Below are 21461 nucleotides of genomic sequence, written 5' to 3' on the forward strand. Positions count from 1 at the left end.
GTTCTCCCAATCCTACTTGTGGATGCTAAAGCTTGAACCTGATCCCATCTGCGCATAGACCCTAGGCCCTTTCCCTGTGCTGTGTTGGCTGATGAGAGTTGTCGTCCAAAACATGGACAGCATTCTGTTGGGGAAGGCTGCTCCAGAGCAGGGAGGCAAACGTTAAACCATAGTTTTAGTTACACCCCAGACAATCCCTTCTTTGCACCCCCATCTGTGGGCTCTCTTCACAGCCCATGGCCCTTCCTTCCTCTTCTCGGACTTCAGGTTTTACCAGAGGGGTGGGGCTTAGAAATACATATGCACACACCTATCTATGCTGCCCAGTGTATGCGCCCTGGCATGGGGCTCTTCCCACCTCTTTTGCGAAGCCGGGTGTTGCCTCAGCCTCTCTTCTGCAATGGGGCATTGAGAGAAGGAGGAAACAGCAGTCGCCTGTTACAGCAACACACCCACCTACTCGCCTGTGTTTTCTAGATACTGCAGGGGAGCTGTCCCTGCAGTTTAAAAAGCCTTACACTGGAGCGTGCTGAAGGGTGTGCTCAGGCACAGGTGGCACAGCTCCAGCGCCTCACCATCCTTCTGCTTGTCTAGGCAACTGATGAGACATCCTGCCCAGAAGAGCCATCTCACCTACCAAAGAGCACCAGCATAACAACAATAATAAACAAACCAGGAATCATGAGCATTTAATAAAAGCAGATCTTGCTTCCCTTGTCATGCAGAAGAGGGAGATAGGAAGAGGAATTCTCTCTCTTTGTGTGTGTGTGTGTCCATTCTTCAGGCTGTCCATGCAAGTGTCAAACATGCTGTCTCCTCCTTCCCCTGGTAGCCCCAGGGCTTTCCATGCTCACCCATGCTCTTTTGCTCACAGGGTCTCCCTGATGCTAGCGCTCTGTGGAGAGAATAAGGCATTAGAGAGAAATGCTATCAAGGCAGAGGCACCGTTCAACCACCTCTCCTTCCCTCAGTGATACTGCTTAGACCAGGGTTAGGGGACCTGTGGCCCTCCAGGTGCTCAGTCCCAGCCAACGGGGCCAGTGATGCGGGCTGATGGGAGTCCCAACAGCAACTGTGGGGCACCACACTGGCTACCCATGGCGTACACAGTCTCTTGTTGAACCCAAGCACACAGCCCAGCTTCCCCTTCTTCATTTTGTCACCCAGCACCAATGTGTCATCTCACTGTCTTCTTGTGACCTGGCTAGGTCACAGCAGCGCCCAAGACCATGCAGAAGGACCATGGTTCTTTCTACAGGACAAGGGTTCACCATTCCGCCATTTTAGGATAGAAAACAGCTTGCATTTTTATGTCCTGGAACACACAAACACACATACCCTCTTCAATTTCTTCCCTGCTACCAACCCGCTCTGCTGCCAGGCACACGTACCTCGGACTGTGAGGTGGGCTTTAGAACGGGCATTGCCAATAGTAACTTTCACCATCCCACTCATGCCAGGGGTTGTCTGGCAGAGCCTCAGCCTGTGGATATGCCCCATGCTCTCCATGCGCACTTGTGAGCTGGGCTGTAAGTCTTCTCCATTGAGACTCCACTGCGGGCTGCATGCCGGGGGAGCAGAGATTTCGCACTCAAACCGAGCCTCTGCGGGAGCCACCACATCTACGTTCCGCAATGCTCGCACCACCTGGATCCCTTCAGCTGCAGGGGCAGAGAACAGAATGAGTTTTCCATGTGACACAGCAGCCTGCCTGTCCCCCTACAGTGGCTCTGCCTGCTCTTCATCATTATCCCCTCTACCCCTGCCTGGCAGACAACTTCATGCCAAATCCACAGCATTGTTTGCCAACTCCCCTCTGGGCCCACCCATCTCCACCCCTCTGTAGTTCTTCATGGTACTTGCATGTTCCCCCTGACCTTCCACCAGCAGACGGGCCGTGGAGCGGTCGTCCAGTGCATCACATGTATACAGGCCCTCATCTGCAGGCTCAACGCTGTGGATAACGAGGGTTCGGTAGCAGTCCAAGTTGCAGATTTCGTACTTGTTGCCAGCAAAGATCTCTGTGTCTCCACGGAACCAGCGCACTCGGCCACGAGACTGAGACACTGTGCATTCCAGCGTGGCTTTGTGCCGTGCGAGCACAGTCTTGTCCCTCAGCGGCTTCACGATGCGGATAGGCAGCGCTATGGAAGCAGCAGACACAAGCACAAGTTCCAGTCCCTCCAGAGATGGTTGGATCAAAGGCAACCTCCAAAGAGGCTCAAGCTGGCTAGGGATGGAGCCTCAAACCCCACACAGGCACCAACCTTTGTCCTTTGCTAGATACGATACATGCCCAGCAACCTGCCTAACATGCAATCCTACCATTCATCAACACAAGTTGTGTGTTCCCTTAAGTTGATACCAACTCATACATGCATCCATTCATAGATCTTCCCAGTTACAGGCCTGCTTGCCCAGGCTCCCCACATCACACACACACTTTCCTGCCACACCTGCTAATTCCAGCCCATTCTTCCCACCTGCCTATGTTGCAGAGTATATAGGCTGAAAAATGTAGAAAATGTGGCAGAAAGTATCTTATGGTTGGTCAGGTTGAGATTATGCTCATAACCTTGTGTAATGGAAATCTCTCTATATAATAGTACAGCCAGTGACCCAGAGTAACAGAGATCTCCATTTATCAAAACACTGTGAATCCATAACATACATTGGGTGGCATCACACTTCTCCTGCAATGGTCAATCACATCAATTCATGTTTGCCTATCATTGCAATCCATTCTCACATGATAGCTGAGGGCCAATGGTGAAGCAGCTCCCTTACCCTCCACTTCCAGGCGGGCTTCAGAAGCAGCTGCCTTTGCCACAAAGCGGACCTGGCCCGAATCCTCAGGACGGACACAGCACAGGAGCAGAAAGTGCCGGGTTCCTGTCAAAGATGAGGAATGCCATCATTCTTAAGAGGGCAGGAGGGTTTCTGCTGCCAGCCCCAGGGAGGACAGGTGTGTGTTGCAATGGCGGTAACTGGAACTACAGATGCTCCACATATCAGCTGTGCTGCTTATTGAGGTAACTATGTGCGTGATCCTATACTCAAGATCTGCAGGCTGATGGGCTTTAGAAAGTGGTGGAAGCCCATCGGCATGACACATATGCTGGCAAAACTCTTCCTCTCATATGCTGATGGAGTCAAGGGCTGAGAGGAGCATACTTGCATCAAATCCTATACAGTCAAACCTTTGGTTTTTGAACGTCTCGGCTGCCGAATGTTTTGGAAGCTGAACGCTGAAAACCTGAAAGTGAATGCTTCCGTTTTTGAACACGCCTCGGAAGTCAAATGGCTTCCAAGGTGTGTTTCTCAATTTTCCCCATTGAACTTGCTGACAGCCCTTTGATTCTTGGTTTTTGAACGTTTTGGAAGTTGAACAGACTTCCGGAACAGATTATGTTCGAAAACCGAGGTTCCACTGTACTCCTACCATAGCCAGGCCAACACCCTTGGCTGTACAACTTCACGTTAGTACCACTTTCCATGGACTTCAGTGTGACAAGGGAGGGGAATAGCTGCCCAGCCCCACACACCTCCTGTCCCACCCAAGTACATAGGACACAATGTAAGCCTGCAGCCCATCCCACCACCACCAGTATATAAATTTCATGCAGGCAGACAACAGCTCAAATGATAGGCTATATAGCCTAGGTCTGTCTTTTTCTAGCCTCATGTCATGCACAATTAGAGCTTCCCAGAAGGAACTCTGGGGATAGGAAACACTCTGATAGGGTCTTCAATTCTGCCCCACCCATGTCCTTTGTCACATGTCATGTCTGAACTGTCCAGTTCTGACACCCTTCTCCTCCAAGAGGAGGGAGCAGTGTCTTCCACACAGGTGGAGGCACTCACTCCCACATTTAGGTAAGCATTCTGTTGGCAAAGGCCAGGCAATCCACTCTAACCATTGCAAACACTGATCAAACACTCCTGAGCACTTTTTCCTTGGTGGATCATGTTACGTAGCTCATTCCAGAAGGGAATCTGCATGCATGGGGAAGGTGATTGCCCGCAGAGAGCTATGGAGTGGAATGGAAGCAAACTTCAGTCAAGAAACTGGCTCATGGTATTAAGCAGACGGGAAGGTCTGTACGGATGGCAAAAATGCCTCTTGCTGCCTGGACTCTGCAATGTGGGGAGCAAAAATGCTGACAAGGCCTTAGTCAAGCTAAGACAGTACGTCAGTACAGAGAAGATACGAAGATTTGTTACTCCATTTGGCTAGCAGCACTAGACGACCTTCATGATTCTCCCTACATGAGAATATATCAGTCCCATAAAACAATGGTAAACTGTTTCTGCAGATGTCTGCCCCATGACTTGCCAGTTACGAATACAGAAGAGATTTTATTTTTTGTGAGGAAAAGTGAGGTGACAACAAACAATAAATCAAAAGGCAGAACATTTGGGGTATCAATGGTGGATCAAAAAGAGATTGTGCTTAGTGCTACAGCTCACTTCTTTGCTTTATTTTATTTTGTTATACTTCTTTTCATTTCAATTTATGTTTAGCTTAGCACCAGTTTGCTAATATGCCTTTGCTTATTCTGGGGCCTTGGGAACCCAGTTTACCTTTTCGCCTTCTCTTTGAGAGAAGAAAGGCTTTCTTGCTTTGAAACTGTCCCTTCTTTGGTTTTGAAGAAATATTATAATAATATTCCCCTAAACTAGCCCTTTGGGTCGGGATCTCTGGCTTACAAGCAATCTTGAGCAGATTTAACTTTTAGCAGTTTTTATATATACAGTTTTCTTATTTAATTTTTGCTTGTTTCCTGGTGAGGGTTAAATGTCACAATTTTGTTTCTCAGTCTTTCCCCTCCACTTGGATTCTTCTGAATCCTACCAATTGGATCCATCTTCCAAATCTCCCCTAAGCCCACAGTAACTTGTTCCTTTGAGGCCCTGCTTGGATAGGTAGATATACTTTCATTTCTCTTTTCATAATATTTAGACCATAAGTACTAGGTAACATAGCATTAGCTTAAACTGGTCTGGTGCGAGTTTTAGGTGAGAAATCAAAGTAGAGTTGGTTTAAGTTTTACATGCCAAAATTTTTGTTTGACATAGTTGTTCCATCAGATTTTTTTTTATATTTTTCTTCTGTCTAAGTAGAGCTAAATTTAAAAGGTAAATTTTTATTAATCCCAACACAACATAGAACAGTTATTTCACTTTGGGGCTTCAGATTGCATATTCATATCCTATTTTGTTTTTTTCCTGTAATCATTGTATTTTATTGTATTATATACACTGTTCTTTATATTATCCTTTCCTTCTCAAGGTTCATTAATATATTATGTCCTTTTAATTTCTCTTGAATATTCTTTATGCTTACATCTTTTATAAACTGAAACGCATTCTGCTGATGCGCTTCAAATACATTTCCTGGACTCATTTCAGGCTCTGGTATCTGGCCACAACCTTCTTGCCAACTGGGGCAAATTAAGGACTCTGCTTTCAGAAAGCAGCACAGATGCATGAAGCGGAACAAGCTGTCACTGTACACTGAGTTCCACTGCTACCCCCAAAGGGGAAGGGAGTGAGTCTGCTGATAGTCAGGACGCTCTCTTTCTGTCCTCCAGTGATGGGGAGGCTGAGGCATGATCACTGCTGGGGCACTCAAGTGGCACCACTCTCTTAACTCCTCACAAGCAAACACATGGAGACCCTGAGACAATATCCTCCAGTCATTGCTGTCTTCTTGGGCCACCCTTTACTCTCGGCGGGCTGTTTTCCTATTGCTAAAGGATCTTTTCCACACCCCATTCTATGCGGCCTAGAAGGAGAACAGTGGCTTTGGGCTTTTAATTTCAGCAGCCCCTTGTGTGACCCCAACATTCAGCACCCCTCCACATCTCACTTTCCATTGTTTGTCATTGTTGCAGCACCCCCTGTAGTGCCCTCTCGGCTCAGCACTCAGTGTGGGCAAACCAGTTGCACTCCCCTACATCTGCCTCTGAGGCGGAGCAGCAAAAAGACCAGGACGGATGTGCCTGACGTTTCCTCTGTGGGGCTGAAATCCTACTTTTTCCAGGAGTTTCCTCTAACCTTGCATGTTCTACGACAAACAGGCAGCAGGTGAAGGAGTTTCTGGGGTGAAGCTAAAGCCATAAGGATACTGCACCCAATGTGCCCTGCTGGGGTGACAATCCCACTCAGTTAGGCCAGAAACCTCTGTGGCCTTCTAGACACTGTTGGATTCTTAACTCCCTTTTAGCCCCAGACCTCAAGGCCAGTGGTCAGGGATGGTGGGAATTGTAGTCCAAGGACATGTGGAGAGCCAAAAGTTCCCTTTCCATGCCTTTCAGGATCCACTACATCCTGCATGCTGGGCAATACATGCTTTGCCTTTGGCACATGAGTTGCATCTTTGTTGCTAGGGTGTGGTGGGTTGAGACCCTTTTCCCATACCCTCGTTTGCTCTGGTTGCAGCTGATCTCAGAATGGGCATCTAAAGCAGAGGGGCTCACTCACATGCCCTTGACTGAGCCAGCAGATGCCTTTGGGTGCACAGGTGGGGTGGGTGTTGCTGCCAGGATGTGTGAGGCAGCCAGTTGGAGGAAGGGAGGAGGGGGGATTGATGAGGAGAAGTAGGGATGAGGAGGAAATGGAGTGGGGCAACAAGTCCTGTTGGGGTGCTACCAGGCAAGGCTGGCGTATCAGGCAACATGGGGGAGGATTGGTCATGTGGGATGCCAACAGAGATGGACCAAAATCGCTGGTTGTCCTTTGCAGGAGCCATTCTATTTGCCAATGCCATACACCTGTTGATTGGGCCCAGGTATGTCTGCATGTGGGAGTGTCCTCCCTGCTCCTGTTTAGTTTTGGGGGTCACCCCCTGAATTTGAACCAGGAACCTCCAACCTGTTAAACATGAGCTGTTCTACCTAGCTAGGGCTCCTTCTGCAGTTCTTGCACTCATGGTACCTAGGAACGGGTGTGAGGTCTGGGGGAATGCAAGTGCTGCATCATGGTTAGGAAGCTGTTCTTTGATGTCTGGGTTTGAGCACCAGGAACTCCCTCTCTGATATATTTTGTTTTAAACCGATAAAAATATACATTCTATGGGTGGAACTCAATGTTGCGCTAATACAGTTGTTCCATCAGTGCAAGCATTGCTGCTTGCCAGACAGAATAAGCTTCCCTCCCCGCCTCCTGCTCTGCCAATTTGGGGTGGGGGTCAGCAGGGGGTGAAGAAGAAACCTCATGGCACTAGTGGGACTCATTGGCTTGGCTCCTGCTGGCACAGCTGTTTAGTTGAATCTGGCCATAAGTGTCTCCCAGGAATAATCTATGCAACAAACAAGAGACCCAAGTAGTGTAATCCAAATGGTATCAGTATATTTCCTAATACAAATATACATCCATATGTACTTGTGGAGTGAATACTGACAGTTCATATGTCTTATAGAAGCAGAGTTGGTGACAAGATGACACAGTGAGCTTGAAGAAGTGCACCTGATATAACTTTCTTGCAAAACTAGTGCTTAGTAGTAATTCAAGCTGGATTTTGACAAAGAACTTTCTGCCAAGGAATTAGAAGCTGTCAATTATTCACAGGGGTGTCATTGAAACAGACTTTTTAGCCATGTTCTGTAGTGAGGAGTCATAGTATTAATTTAGTTAGACTCTTTTACGTGGTCGTATGCCTGCATTAGGTAAAATACAGATGCAATCTGGATATACTATTTGGTTGTTATATACAGTAGATTTGCTTTTAAAACAAGGCATGCTAAAGCTGAGTGGGGATATGTTGCTCCCTTCCCCTTGCTGGGGCTCAAAATCCCTTCTGGTTCCCAAACTTTTGCCCTTTAGAGTGAGCCCGCAGAAGGATGCTCTGGGGTATGCCTGGATCACCATGAGCCCTTTGGCTCCCTTGTGTCCAGATGAACAGTGGATGTCATTGCTGGCACAGTCCCTGACTGGTATATTGTGCTAGTGTTTCCAGCAATGCTGGCGACATGCCTGTTGTTCTCCCACTGGTTTCTATTTCCTTTTTTAGTATTTCCCCCTACACTTCTCAGGCAGAGTGCATGTAGGATTCAGTGACTGGTCCAACAGCACAGCAACAGGCTTGGCATGAGGTAAGTTTATGTCAGGGACTGGCAGGGCTCTGGTGAGTGTGTGGTGGAGGCAGGAGGCCCAGGGATTAATCCAGGAGAGGAAACCAGAGATTTATGAGGTTTGGGCTGGCCACGAGGCAGGACCCAGGACGGGCGGGGGAAGAGGAATAGAGATGGGCACGCAGGACATGTTGGAGGAAGAGTCTGTTCAAGCAAGGTAGGGGCCAGCTGAATCCCCACCACCCCCTGCTCTGCTGCCTCCTAGAACCAGGAGAGGCTTGAAGAGGGAACAGCAGTGGCAGCTTCTGTGTAGGAGAAGCCTCAGGCTGCTCACCCCCCCCCCATCAGATGAGGGTACATAAGCTGGGCTGGGGGGGTGTCCCACTGTTGCTGTAACTGCTCCACACGGCACAGACCTGGGGACAGATGCCTAGAGGTGAGAAGCATGTGTGCATGTGCATCCAGGGCACAGTGGGAGTTGCTGTAAGTGCATGTGCCTTCCTTGGCTAGGGGTGCCTAAGACAGTACAGGATTGCTTAGCCCAGGCCTTTCGACATTATTGTGTCTGTTTGCATAAGAAAAAAACGGCTGCTGCCTGGGAGCTGAACATCTTTTGGAAAGCGGAGTGTCTGTTTCAATTTCCCAATTGTTAAACCACAAGATTCAGAAGCTGCAGGAGAAATTCTTTCCCCCATCCCCATCTATTGCAGGGGTGCAGAATTGGATCTGCCCAACGGGCCAGATTCTGAACTCCCCCACCCACCACGGGCCACTGTGACGGTGGGGACCTATCAATCAATCAATCAATCAATCAATCACTACATTGGGTGATAAAGCTTCAAATGAAATAAGTGAGAGTATTCCTGGTTCTTCCTCTCCTCCTTTGCTGATGTGGTTTGATTTCAAGCCACATTCAAAGGAAGATTTTTGAAATCTAGCTGTGGATGCAAGGAAGAACATTCAGGGTAACAGAGAAAAAGGCACCAAATTCGAAAAGTGCTGACTTTTGGCTCCAAAGGACAAATGAAGAACATGCTTTGAGTGCTCTCCCAGTTCTTCCTTTTAGCCACAGCTTGAAGTTTCCCACTCCTGTCTTCATGACATCAGGTCAGGGAAAGGTAGGTGTGGTTTCCCAAAATGGCCTTGTAGGCCAACCTCTAAACGTAGTAGGCATAATTAGGCCCATGGGCTAGATGTTCCCCACCAGTGATCTGTTGCAATGACAAATTCAGGTGATCGGGTAATGCCCACGACAAGTGACTTGGGCTCCCCCACCCCAGGCATCCTGTGTTCTTTTGAAAGCGGGGCACCAATTGCTCCAACAGCCTTTCTGTACAAACAGTGCAAATCCAGCTACATGCCCCATTTATTCCAAAGACAGAGTTATCCAAGTGCTTAAATCTGCCATTAAAATCAATGGAACAGAAATGCATTTTACATTAGTGGCAAATGCACATCTACAAATTTATCAGAAGGAACACAGAAAGTTGCATTATTGCTGCATCTGGTTCAGTGTTGCTACACTGACTGGCAGCAGCTCTCAAAGGCTTCAGGCAGGGTTCTCTCCTGGCCCCACCTGGAGGTACCTGAAATTGAACCTGAGACTTTTTGGATGCAAACTGTCTGTTCTGCCACAGAGCTGCAGCTTTTCCACAGATTCCTCTCACATCTCCTTTCTCCTGTGCTGGAGCACACCTCTCTTCGGAAGAGGATATTCTTCTGTAGCAAAGCTATTTTATTATTAGCAAGGCTGCCACATCTTCAGGCATTACAATAGGATGGGATACTATGTCCCTGGTGCTGGATTTGGGCTAGCATGACTTCCACACGCAGACCAAGGACCACATTTCGGTGTTCTGGACAGGCACTGCAGGAGAGGCCTATACTTAGGATGAATACAGATGTCACTTTTCACAGCAGCAACCCTAAGTGCTTGAACAATGGTGTGAATCTACCCTTGCAACTTGCATTACAGCTGTACTTCTCCTAGAAAGCTGAACATGGGATCAGCAATCAAGCTTGCTTCTATCCTCACCTTCCAGGGCGACTCAGATGCCATAATAAACCACAGGTATATTGTGATGGGAATGAGCCCACCCCACAGCTCTCCTCCTCCAGTGTGACAAATTATGATTAATTTTAACTATGGTTTGTTTTTGAAACAAGCCCATTTCAAACTATGGGTTCTGAAGCTAGTCTGTTTCAAGCAATCCATAGTTAAAATTAGCCAGTTTAGGGTTAGGATGCAATGCTAAACTAGTTAATTGAAACGGGAAGGAAAAACTTTCAATCTCTTCCTTGAGGCTGCGCTTGAGGAGGAGGGAATGGAGAGAATGGCTTGTCCCCATCACAATAAACTAAGGTTTATCATGAAGTCCTAATGTAGCCATTGTCTCACAATTTGACTTGTCATCAGTTGTCCTTGAGCAGCTGCAATTCTTGCTTGCCTCGACCCAAAGTTAGAGGGGAATCACATCCCAGCACCATCACAAGACGGAAGGGGTTCACTTACCTTCCTGCCGTATTTTCACAATGCTGCTGACTTTGATTCTTTCCCCATCCCGGAACCATTCGCCTTTCACCTCCTCGAGTGACACCTCACACATGAAGACAGCATTCTCGTTCTCTCGCACACGCACATCCTCCAGCTCCCGCACAATCTGAACCTGGCGTTCTACAGAGGGGGAGAAAGCCATGAAGTTGGGGCTGAGGAGCGCCTCCTACTGGGTGCCATATGGGCTTACATGGTCCACAGAGAACACTGCATCTGACCTGTTTCCACCCCTGACCCTGGGACTCCTTCTGGTTATTACTGGCCCAGAAAGACTGATCTCATCCAAGCAAACTTCCTTTTCCATGAATGGGCTAATTTGATGAGAATCAGTAAATACATTCTCTCAGACTATAGAAAAGAGCTGGATTAGACAAAGTGCCTCCCTAGTCCAGCATCTTGCTTCCCACAATGGCCAGTCAAATGCCTTCAACAGCAGCCTCTGATCAGGGATTTTCCATTTAGTGCTGCCCTCCTGAACATCTCCCCTTGGATATACCTGCCCGGACCCTTAGGTCATCATTGGAGGCCCTCCTCTTAGTGCCCCCTCCAGTCAAAGCACAGAGAAAGGCTGCAGGAGAAAGGGTCTTTCCAGTGGTGGCTCCCTGACTATGGAATGCACTCCCAAGGGAGACCTGCCTGGCAACAACTGAGCCAATCCGATTTGGAAACTCCCAAGTGGCACAAATCCCATAAGGGCTTGCATGTGGGACCACATTTTTAAAAGTTCCATATGCAAGCCCCACTTGTAGAGGAACAATTAGAAATGTGCTTTAAGGCTCCCGGTTGTTCTTTTGCAGCTGCATCTTTACCTGCTGTCACCTAATATCTAGTGTGGGGCAGCTAGCCACGGATGGGGGAAAACAGCCTCACAAGCCCAATTAGGACCCTGACAGGCCTAATTTGGCATGTGGGCCAGATGTTCCTCATGTTCTGACTTAAAGAATTCACCATTAGTATTCACTTCCTCTGTCTTCCTCTACTTGGATCAAAGAGCTTACAAGTGCCTAAGGAGCTTAAGATACTACCAGGGTTTCCTAGTCTCCTAAGGGATATTTACACTCCAGACAAACTGGTTTTACATCAGTTTAATGTTCATAATGTTCATTATTTCCTCCAAAGAATCCTGGGAACTGTAGTTTTGTGAGGTGGATTGAAATTCACCTTTCCCATCATAGAACTACAGTACCTGGGGTTCTTTGAGAAAATGGTTTTTTAAAATCAATTTAAGTCTGTGTAACCCCAGTCATTACTTTTTCTGGCAGGAGCAGCAGTACTTAACTGGTCACTCAAGGGTCAGGTATGCCTGGAAATTATACTGTCTGAATTGGGGGGGGGGGTCCGACTTCCTCATTCCAGTTCTGCATGAGAAAGCTGGCTGTCCTTTCTCAGGGACGAAGGACAGCACTCTGTGCTTGCCCAGAGACATCTCCATCATTATTATGGTGTCTTGAATGTCAAGAGATATCCTGGCATTAAATCAGCTTTCAAAGCTGAGCCCTGCTCAGATTAAAACTTGAGAAGCTAGAGTCCCATCCTCCCCACTAATCCCCTCCAGACTTTCCTGCACAGCTTGCTTTCTACCGCAGAGCTGGGAGACATCATCACCCAACGAGTCATTCCACTTCCAGCCCAGTTCCTAGTCCTAAAAAGGGATATCTATGCTTTTAAAGCAACCTTGACATGAGGCTGTCAAATGTTTTCTTGAAGGCTTTTAAGGAAGTAAGATTCCTCTCCTGGGCATGCTCTTCCATTGCTGAAATGCTATTATAAGTTAGAAAGATTTCCTTTCAAACCCAGCACTGAATGTTTACCCTTCAGGACGGCTTCCTGTACAAGCTGTACAAGCTTCAGGAACAAGACTCTGAGTCACCACGGTGTAGCCGATCCCAAGTCTACCTCCAAGGCACAAGAGAGGCAGTGCCAGGAAGATGCTGCAGGGGGGTGAGTCGACAGCATATGGCAAAAGGGAACAGCAGACAACCCCCCACCCAGAGAATGAGGAGTTAAAGGGCGCTTTGTATAGCCCAACCCTCTTCCTCGACCTCTGATCCCATATGCAGCCCAGGCCATTCATACCAAAGACCCTCAGTTTGGCAGAGGCACGGCAGTCACCAGCATCGCATGTGTACTCGCCCGCGTCTTCAAGGCCGCAGTGGCTGAGCTGTAGGAGGCGCCGGCGTCCCACTGAATACATGCGGCAGTTTTGCCCTGTCTGGATCTCTTCCCCATCCTAGGGCAGCCGGGGACACAGAAAAGAGAGGCTGGTTAAGGGCTGAGCAAGGCAGCGAGAAGGAGAATGCCAGAGAGCAGGGGATTGGGTGCTGCTCTCGGGTTCGCTAAGGGCACAGTGGGGAGATGTGGAAGCGGGCATCGCAGAAGCACTGGCTCACCCTGCCACAAGCCACGCTCTTTGGAAGGAAAACCACTGCTCTTGGGAGCTCCGGGGAGATCCAGGAGAGTAAAAGGAGGGGGCAACGCTAGAGATAGCACCCTCACCTTGTACCATTTCACCTCAGCCAGGGGCCGGGACAGCTCACACTCAAAGGTGGCTGAGCCTGTCTCAGGGATGCCCATATCCTGGGGAAAGCGCAGCATAGTAACTGGCGGCTCTGCAGGGACAGAGACAAAGGCGGGTGCAGGTGGCACAAAGATGCATCGACTCGGAGACGGAAAAGATCAATGAGACAGCATAACGCTCTGCTTAGTCAAGGCAGGGCACTCCCTGCAGCCCTTACCCAAGTTCAGTGTGGAAGGCACACACTCGCCCAGCTTCCTTACCTCTTGCCTTCACCACTCCCAACCTGACCCCACGGTTAGGTGCTTCGCACTTGACACAGCCCTGCAGAAATAAGGAGCTTTGGACATTGCTCCATAGGAACATGTAAGAAGAGACCTGCTGGATCAGATGGCAAAGGCTTATCTTGCCAGCCCCCCACCTCCCACATTGACCAACCAGATGCCTCTGGGAAGCCCAGAAGCAGGACATGAGGGCAACCATCCTCTCCTGCTGCCATTCCCAGCAACTGATATTCAGAGGCAAGGTGCCTCCGATGCTGGAGGCAGTACACAGCCTTCATGACCAGAAGCCACTGATAGCCTCACCCCAGGTGAGCTTGCCATTTTAATGCTATCTAAGCTAGTAGTGATCACCACATATTGTGCCAGCAAATTCCGTAAGTATCAACTGAGAAGTTTAGTGTAACTGCAAGTGCTGTACTAAGTGTAAAGCAGCTCAAAGCAGTGTCAGGCTGAGTGTCTTGTAGGACTAGTGAAGGGATGGGAAATCTCAGGCCCTTGAGGCTCTCTTCAGGCCACCCACCCACCCCTGCCACATCTCTCACAGGCCCTGCTTGGCACCTTCCTTGAATGTTCTTGTTTTGGCTGGAATGTGCCCTTGAGAACTCTGATAATACCTTTTGTTTGCCTGGATGGAGGATAGAAAGGGGTGCGTGAGTATGTACAGAAACTGGCCCATCATGCAGAGGCACAAGTAACATTAACTGCTCTGCCCATCTTTTTCCCTGGCTCCACCCACCACTGGCATGTGACCACCACCCCAAGAAGGCTACCCAGCACAGAATGCGCATGGCTGAATGGAAATGATGCCCCATCCCTGAACTAGTGCTTGTTGTGGTCAATGCATGTGAAGGGGAGAGATGCGCATCTCCTAAAACACAGTGGATGTGCCCTGGGGGCGGGGGGAGCTACAGCCCAAAGAATGTATTTGCTGCTTGCAGAAGAGAGTATTAAACACAGCATTCTATGTGAGCTGGCACTTCTGTGTTGGTGCTGAGGATAGTGGCATTGGATGCATTTTGTTTCTGCTTTGCTCAGCTACTGAAGAGCCCAGACCCAGGGGCCCAACTGGGCAGCAGGAAGTATCATTACTGCGGTTCCAATCCCAGACAGCTGCACGTGGGAAGGAAGGAAGGAAGGGAGGGAGGGAGGGAGGGAGGGAGGGAGGGAGGAAGGGGCATGTACAGGACTTTCCTCACCTCAGGGCCATTCCAGGCACTATCCCCATTCGCATCTCCTTCTCACTGCTTCCCCTTGACTGCCCATCCCTGCTGAATGTATTAGGTGGGGCTCATCTAGCACAAGACAATTCTGCCCTTTGCACATGGACTGCCTTGCCCCAGTACCTTGGACAGTAAGGCGGGCACTACTTCGCACGGTGTCAGCGGTGAAGGCCACGGTCCCTGAGTCGTCCAGCGTGAGCCCCAGCAGTGTCAGGCTGTGCACAAAGCCTGTGGCACTCACTCGGCAGGTGGAGCCTGGCTTCACACGGATGCCATCGCGTGTCCAGACCCCGGCCACGTTGGCATGGGACAGCTCCAGCTCAAACGTCACGGTCTCCTTTTCAAAAGTCTCCACATCCGACAGAGGCTTCCTCACCGTCACCCTCCGGGCTAAAGTAGTGGGGAAAGAAGGTTAAGAGATTAGTGCAAGTTCCATTTTGGTTTTGTCAAGAAAGCAGCCTCCTCCCCAAGAACAGTGGCAGCTGGCTAGGAATGTTATTGATGTATTGCATTAATTCAAATGCATTTCTAAACTGCTTAATTTTAAAAACAACAACTAAGTGGTGCACACTACATACAATATAAAAATTAAAACAAAACTACAGCCTAAAATCAATAAAACGGTATTTAAAAAACATATAAAACAGATTCAGGGGATTCATACACAAGGTGGGCTCCAATCTTATGAGTTTGCCTGGACCAAAAGGTTAAGTCCTTACAAGTCATCCTAAGCAACTGATGGTTGCTGCTTCACATATGGCAAAGGTAAGGATATTTCACAGCACGGGGGCAAGAGCTGAAAATGCCTGTTTTCAGGTATGTAGAGTTTTGTGTCTGTGACACAAAACAAACCTCCTCTAACAGAGGTACATGCAGTGGAGCCTCCTCTGAAGATCTTAAGGTATGGCAGGTTGGTAGGAGGAGGGATGCTTCTTCAGATATTTGGGTCTGAAGCCGTTTAGGACATTAAAGGTAAGCTCCTTGTATTGGGCTCAGAAACGAATAGGCAACCAATGTAACTCCTTCAGCAGCAGTGAATTATGGTTCTATCTGGCTGCACCAGTTAAAATTGTGGCAGCCACAGATAACCTACAGCCAAGATCAGAGAGACAAAAAGGGATGGGGAAGAAGTCAGAGGTTGGCACCTACGTTCCACACTCAGCCTGGCTTGGGTGCGGTCATGCAGGCTCTCACAGCGGTAGGTGCCTCGATCTGCAAGCTCAATGTTGTGGATGGTAAGGGTCCGCTGAGACCCACATGCCTCCATGGAGTATTTGGTGTTCTGCTGCAGAAGGATGCCTTGCTTCATCCATTGCACTTCTGCACTCTCCAAGCTCAGCTCCACTTCCAAGCAGACGTCTTGCCCTTCCTCAGCCATCAAGTCACGCAGTGTCTGCACAAATATCACCTGAGCCTCTGCAGGAAGAAGCCAAAGATTGGTCAACTACAGTTTCATATCCTATCCCGGCATGTTACCAGGCCATGCCCCCTGCCTCTCTATCAGGAGAGAACCATGAATCTGTAAGCACCAAATTCTAACCATCAAGGTCCAGGTGTATTTGACATGCTGGTTGGAACAGAATTTGGTACTGGCTACAGAATCCTGTACCCTGAGAATCTCAGCTTTCGCTTCTTGAAAGTGCAAGGACCTGTAGAGCTACAGGGGATTTTTTTAAAAAAATCAATTGTGCAGCAGCAGGCAAAATCTCATAAGACAAGGGGTGAGGGTGAGGTTTAGCAGAACTTCCAACAAAGCTTCTATTGCGAGCCCTGCAGGGCTAAAGAAGCAAACTATATCATGCCAAATAAGCAAAGACGGGCAATCGTTCTTAATTTGTTTACTTTATTCAGATAGCAGAATTTGCATTTCCTTAATTCACAATTCAAAAGCAGGGTGGGGCATATGATAGATAGGGTAAATACAAGTGTCCCTACTCCTGCTGACTGCCAATATGTGCCACCGCCCGGCTACTTAGATGCTCCTTTGATCCATCCCAAAACCACACGCTAGCATCGCCTTTCTTCTTACCTTGCACACTGAGCCTGGCTGAACTCACCAGACCTTCTGCGTGGACAGTGACTATGCCAGTATCACTCAGCCGGCACTGCTGTATGGTGAGGGTGTGGCACAGCCCAACCCTGGTGGTGGCGAACCGCTCACTGGGCACTATATCTTGGCCATGGTGCTGCCACTTGAGAGCCACGTCATCTGGAGACACCACAGCCTTGAAGGTGGCATCATCCCCCTCCAGCACAGTTAAGTTGTGGAGCTCGGAAATGATTTCCACTGATCTAGGGACTGGGGAAGAAAGTGCTTAGAGTCAGGGATGGCTAGGCCTGTGCTGGGGGGCCCCTGGCTACCCTAGCAGCCTATTGATACACAGTATCTTTGCAGTCCAGTGGGGGTATCCCAGCACCCAGCCCTCATAGCAGTGGCCCACAATAAAAATGTATGTAGGATTATGGACACAGGTTATTGGAACCAGAGCAAGTTGTTCCACGGGAAATAATATAGGTAGCTGCCTTATATTGAGTCAGACCATTGGTACATCCCGTTCAGAACTGTCTACACTGACTGGCAGCAGCTCTCCAGAAATCTGAAAGGCGTCTTTCCCCATTGCAGTCCTATCTGGAGGTGCTGGGGATGGAATGTGGGACATTTGGCATGCAAAACATTGAATGCAAAACCACTGAGCTCAGGCCCTTTCCCCAAAGGACTCACTCTGCACTGTGAGGATGGCTAGGGTGCGGTCATCCTTGCTTTCACACGAGTATTCACCAGCATCCTCAGGTCCTACGTGTCTCAGGGTCAAGGAACGTTCCCGCCCCTCTGCTCGGATCTCCTGGTGTTCATTGGCTTCCAGCTCCTGCCCATCTTTCAGCCACAGGACATCACCTTTGGTTTTGCACAGCTCACACCAGAACAACACCGTCTCCCCCTGCAGTGCCAGCACATCTGAGAGACCCCGAACAAACTTCACTGGCAGCTCTGAGGAGGGCAAGGAATAGTACCACTGAGGTGAGAAGGCAAAAGGCAGAACACTTGCTGTCTTACATACTGTGAGTAGTGGTGGTTGTCTGGAAACCTGCAGAAAATCCTGATCATGCAGCAACTCAAATCTTTTGCAGAAGCCCAAGACCCACAATTCTTTCTAAATTTCCAACCTTCATGAAAACAAATAAATATTTGAGGACATAATTTTCTGAAGAAACCCAAAAGATTGAGGAACAGCTTTCACTAAGTTCAGAAGGAAAGGCTTCTGAAGTAGCACTCTTCACTCACTCTTAACTCTTCCAAATTGCTGAATAAATAAGGAACTTATGTGAACACATGCAAACATGCATTATTTATGCCAGTCACAGAATTTGAGCACAGGGAACTGGACTCCCTGCTTTCCAATCTTGGCTACAAAAGGGCTGGACTGTTCCAAGCTCTACACCAAGCCAAAAATGCCAGTTGCTGAACCAAGGAACAGAAAATCTTGTGTAAATATAATATGGCAGATAAGTGATTTTAGTTTTTTATGTAGAAAGTACAAGCTGCTTTCATAAAAGTGGTGGCAGGGGTTGGAGAAAAAAATAAAAATCCTGTATATATGAAGTTGCCTTATAGTATACAGTACCCACCCGCCATTGAAGCCAAAGTGTTTTGACTATACACGCTTTTAGCTTTAAGTGCCATCTCCAGAAAGTAACCCCTGTATAAGTTGTGGGTTTACTGTACTGAGTCAGGCCAGCATTGTTTCCTCTGTTTAACAAACCAAAGACTCCTTCACTAGCTTTCCTAGGCCTCCACCCTAGAATCCCTTTAACTGGAGATGCCAAGGACAGAGTCAAAGAATGCTGGACATGCAAACCCCACGCTCCACCACTGGGCTCGGGCCCCTTCAAAGCAAAGTCAACTCCACAATTGCTAAAGTGCAAACCCAGATTAGGGGGATCAAAGTGGGGATCCAAAGAAGAGACATAAGAATGCAGAAGAGGCCTGTGTTGCTACTTATTGTCATAAACCATGAACTGCCTTATTGGATCAGAGCAGAGGCCCTTCTCACCCCATATTATGTTTTCAACAGCGGCCAGGCAGATGCCTCTGGAATTATACAAGAGCATCGCAATGGGGATCATCTCACCGTTTGCCCCAAGCACCTGGGAATTAGGTCAATATTGCCTCTATGAATAGAGACAATCTAATAGCCACTGATTGCTCTCAGTGTGTGGAGGAAAAAACACAGGCTATTTCTGAAACTGGCCGGAGGTCTGTCTCTTCTATATCAAGAGCTACCAAACAGATAACACTAAGCAAAGCTTCAACTCCACTTGCAGTTCTCTCCTGCTGACTGCCCCTGTTCTTCACTAACTGAACAACACAGCATAGCTATATAAAAGTGAGCTTTTAGGCTATCATGCTGCAGGGAGAGGCTCATGGTTTTGTGCTTGCCACATCCCCTTGTAAAGAAAGCCGTCAGGTTTGGAATAAGACTAAATTAGCAATTGCTCCAGGCCAGCCTTCTCCAACTTGATATCATCCAGATGTTTCAGACTACATTTCCCATCAACCCCGGACAGCATGGGAATTGTAGTCCAAAACATCTGGAGAACATCAGGCTGGTGAAGGCTGGGCTAGCCAGTAAAGGTGCAAGGCTCACTGGGAATAGATACAGATTCACTGGGAAATACAGAGACTTTGGTGAAGCAGGCTGCTTTGACCATTGTGTAGAAGGGAGAATTTCAACCCATGTGGCTTATCCCAGTATGGTAGAAGCTGGCACACCTGCCATAATTCTCCCTTTAACAAAATCATTTGATGCAGGCTTCCCTGTGTAGTGGCGTCCAGCTGAGGCTGATGGGAGTTGTAGTCCCAAGCATCTGGAGGCCACTATGTGGGAGAAGCATTAAATTAACAAAACATCCTCACTCCATTTTGAGTCCCACTAGCCATCCTAATGGGACTTGCTTCCTTTTTGTTCAGCCCATCCCACAGAGCCTCGAAGTGCTGCCAGTCTCATATGGGATTGCCTCCCATGTTCCCTAACACAGACCTCTCACCTTTGACACTCAGCTCAAAGCGCAGCTGGTCATGATGGGAGTGGCATATGTACTCTCCAGCATCTGCTTTGCCCACGTTGCTCAGCAGAAGGCTGTGGACCCGGCCCTCTCTGCGCAGCTGGCACTGGTCGCCCGCCACCAAGGCCCCTCGAGGTCCTTCCCACCTCACCATAGCTGGCTCCTTGGAGACAATGGCAGAGAGCACTGCACTGCCACCCTCCAGCACCAGCACCTTCTCTGGATGCTCTGGCTTGGGAACAAACAGCACGGGAGCCTCTGGTGGAAGAAGAAGAGGATTAGAGAGGGTAGAAGGTGGTCAAAATGGTCTCCAATATCTGCCCAGCTGAGTCAAGTGGTTCCTTCAAATCCCCACCCTACACCTTGTTGATTGGTGCAGCTAACTCCACTTCTGGCTTTTCTCTTTAGTTGTTCTATGAGTGTCACTCCAACTCTCCCTTGTTACTGGGGAACACAGAAGACTTCCATCAGACCTTGATATTTGGTCCATGAGTTTCCCCCTTGCCCCACACCACCACCAGGGAGTAAATACCTTTGCAAGAAGGATATTGCAGGTTGATAGTTCACAGGCTGCACATGGGACCACCCTACAGCTCCTAGCACCAAACACATGCTCCTCCTGCCACAACACCTTGTGAAACCACACACTTTTCCAATCCTCCTCCCACTGCCAATGTCACAGAATGGAACTGCCACAATGGCTGCCACAGGCTTTCAGAAACATAAGGAAGATGGAGGAGGAGGGGGGACTTGGTTCTGGAAGCTTCTCCTTGCTACTGTCGCCCCATCAGGCCTGGAAAGGGAACTGGTGGGCCCATCTTACCTTGCACATACGTTGTGAAATGCACTTCATCATCCCCAGTGTCACAGGTATAGGTGCCGCTGTCACCTGGCTCAGCTTGCCTGATGGTGAGGCTGCGCACTGCCCCCTCGCTGCTCACCACCAGGCGTGGCCCAGGATAAAGGGGCTGCATGTTTTTCAGCCACCGGACAGAAGCTTTCTCTTGGGAGAGACGGGCAACCAGGGTCATGTTCTCTCCTTCCTGGACTTCCAAAGGCACATGGGCATCGTTCTTGTTCACAATGTGCACAGGGGGTGCTGGTAACAAGAGATAGAAGACCTCCCTCTTAAGCAAGGCAGGGGACATTTTGCTGTCCTGTGAAAACACAGCCAACCCCACTGCAAAGCAGGCAGGCTGGTGAAAGGAGGTGGTCTTGGACTTGTGCCAATAAAGGGCAAGAAATTGTCAAGGGTTGCTGTTTTTCTTTTTTTAAGCTGTAGCTCTACAGCTACAGGGGTTGTATTTTACATAAACCCCAACTAACATATTTTCTCCTGGATCATTTATTTTGTGATAGCACTTTAGTGCATAATTAAGATTGCCTGGCACAAATTCAGCATTTCTAGACAACAACATATGTGGCTTCCTTCTATTAAGTATTAACATTTTGTTTGCAGAAAAGATCCTAGAGAAAAGAGGTCCAGCCTCTCAAATTATAATAATCAAATACAACAGCATCGCTGGGAAGTGCAATTTGGATTTTCTGCCCCAGGAGTCAAAATTCCTGACATCCACTGTGTATAATTTTCTGTTTTCTGGTGTAAAAATGGCGTCGGGGGAATTTTGCCAAAGTGGCAAAATGTCAGGGAAAACCTGGATGTATGGCAATGTGATGGAAAAAGCAGTGGAAACAGCTCCAAAAGCTTAAGATCACTATTTTGAGGTGGAGGTTTTCCCCCAAAAGCTT

At 48.5% G+C, this 21461-nt stretch overlaps 1 protein-coding gene across 13 annotated transcripts in view; it reads right to left on the minus strand.

Moving 5' to 3' along the window:
- Window positions 1-676: 676 nt before the first annotated feature.
- Window positions 677-21461, minus strand: part of OBSL1 (obscurin like cytoskeletal adaptor 1) — a 64158-nt gene continuing 43373 nt past the window's right edge. For 11 of the 13 annotated variants that reach the window (XM_083590784.1, XM_083590778.1, XM_083590785.1 and 8 more), the window contains 13 exons: window positions 20536-20811; window positions 19695-19970; window positions 17371-17637; window positions 16678-16947; window positions 15798-16064; window positions 14772-15038; window positions 13126-13238; window positions 12706-12859; window positions 10588-10749; window positions 2788-2892; window positions 1878-2144; window positions 1392-1661; window positions 677-895 (listed from right to left, as the gene is read on the minus strand). In XM_083590784.1, the coding sequence (XP_083446910.1) occupies window positions 888-895; window positions 1392-1661; window positions 1878-2144; window positions 2788-2892; window positions 10588-10749; window positions 12706-12859; window positions 13126-13238; window positions 14772-15038; window positions 15798-16064; window positions 16678-16947; window positions 17371-17637; window positions 19695-19970; window positions 20536-20811 (2702 nt within the window). In that variant the 3' untranslated portion in view covers window positions 677-887. The remainder of the gene's footprint in view (window positions 896-1391; window positions 1662-1877; window positions 2145-2787; window positions 2893-10587; window positions 10750-12705; window positions 12860-13125; window positions 13239-14771; window positions 15039-15797; window positions 16065-16677; window positions 16948-17370; window positions 17638-19694; window positions 19971-20535; window positions 20812-21461) is intronic. The other 2 variants (XR_014542527.1, XR_014542528.1) reach the window with 1 other exon arrangement.

The sequence above is a fragment of the Podarcis filfolensis genome (genome assembly GCF_964270895.1).
Source record: "Podarcis filfolensis genome assembly, chromosome: 1".
NCBI classification, from domain to species: domain Eukaryota; kingdom Metazoa; phylum Chordata; class Lepidosauria; order Squamata; family Lacertidae; genus Podarcis; species Podarcis filfolensis.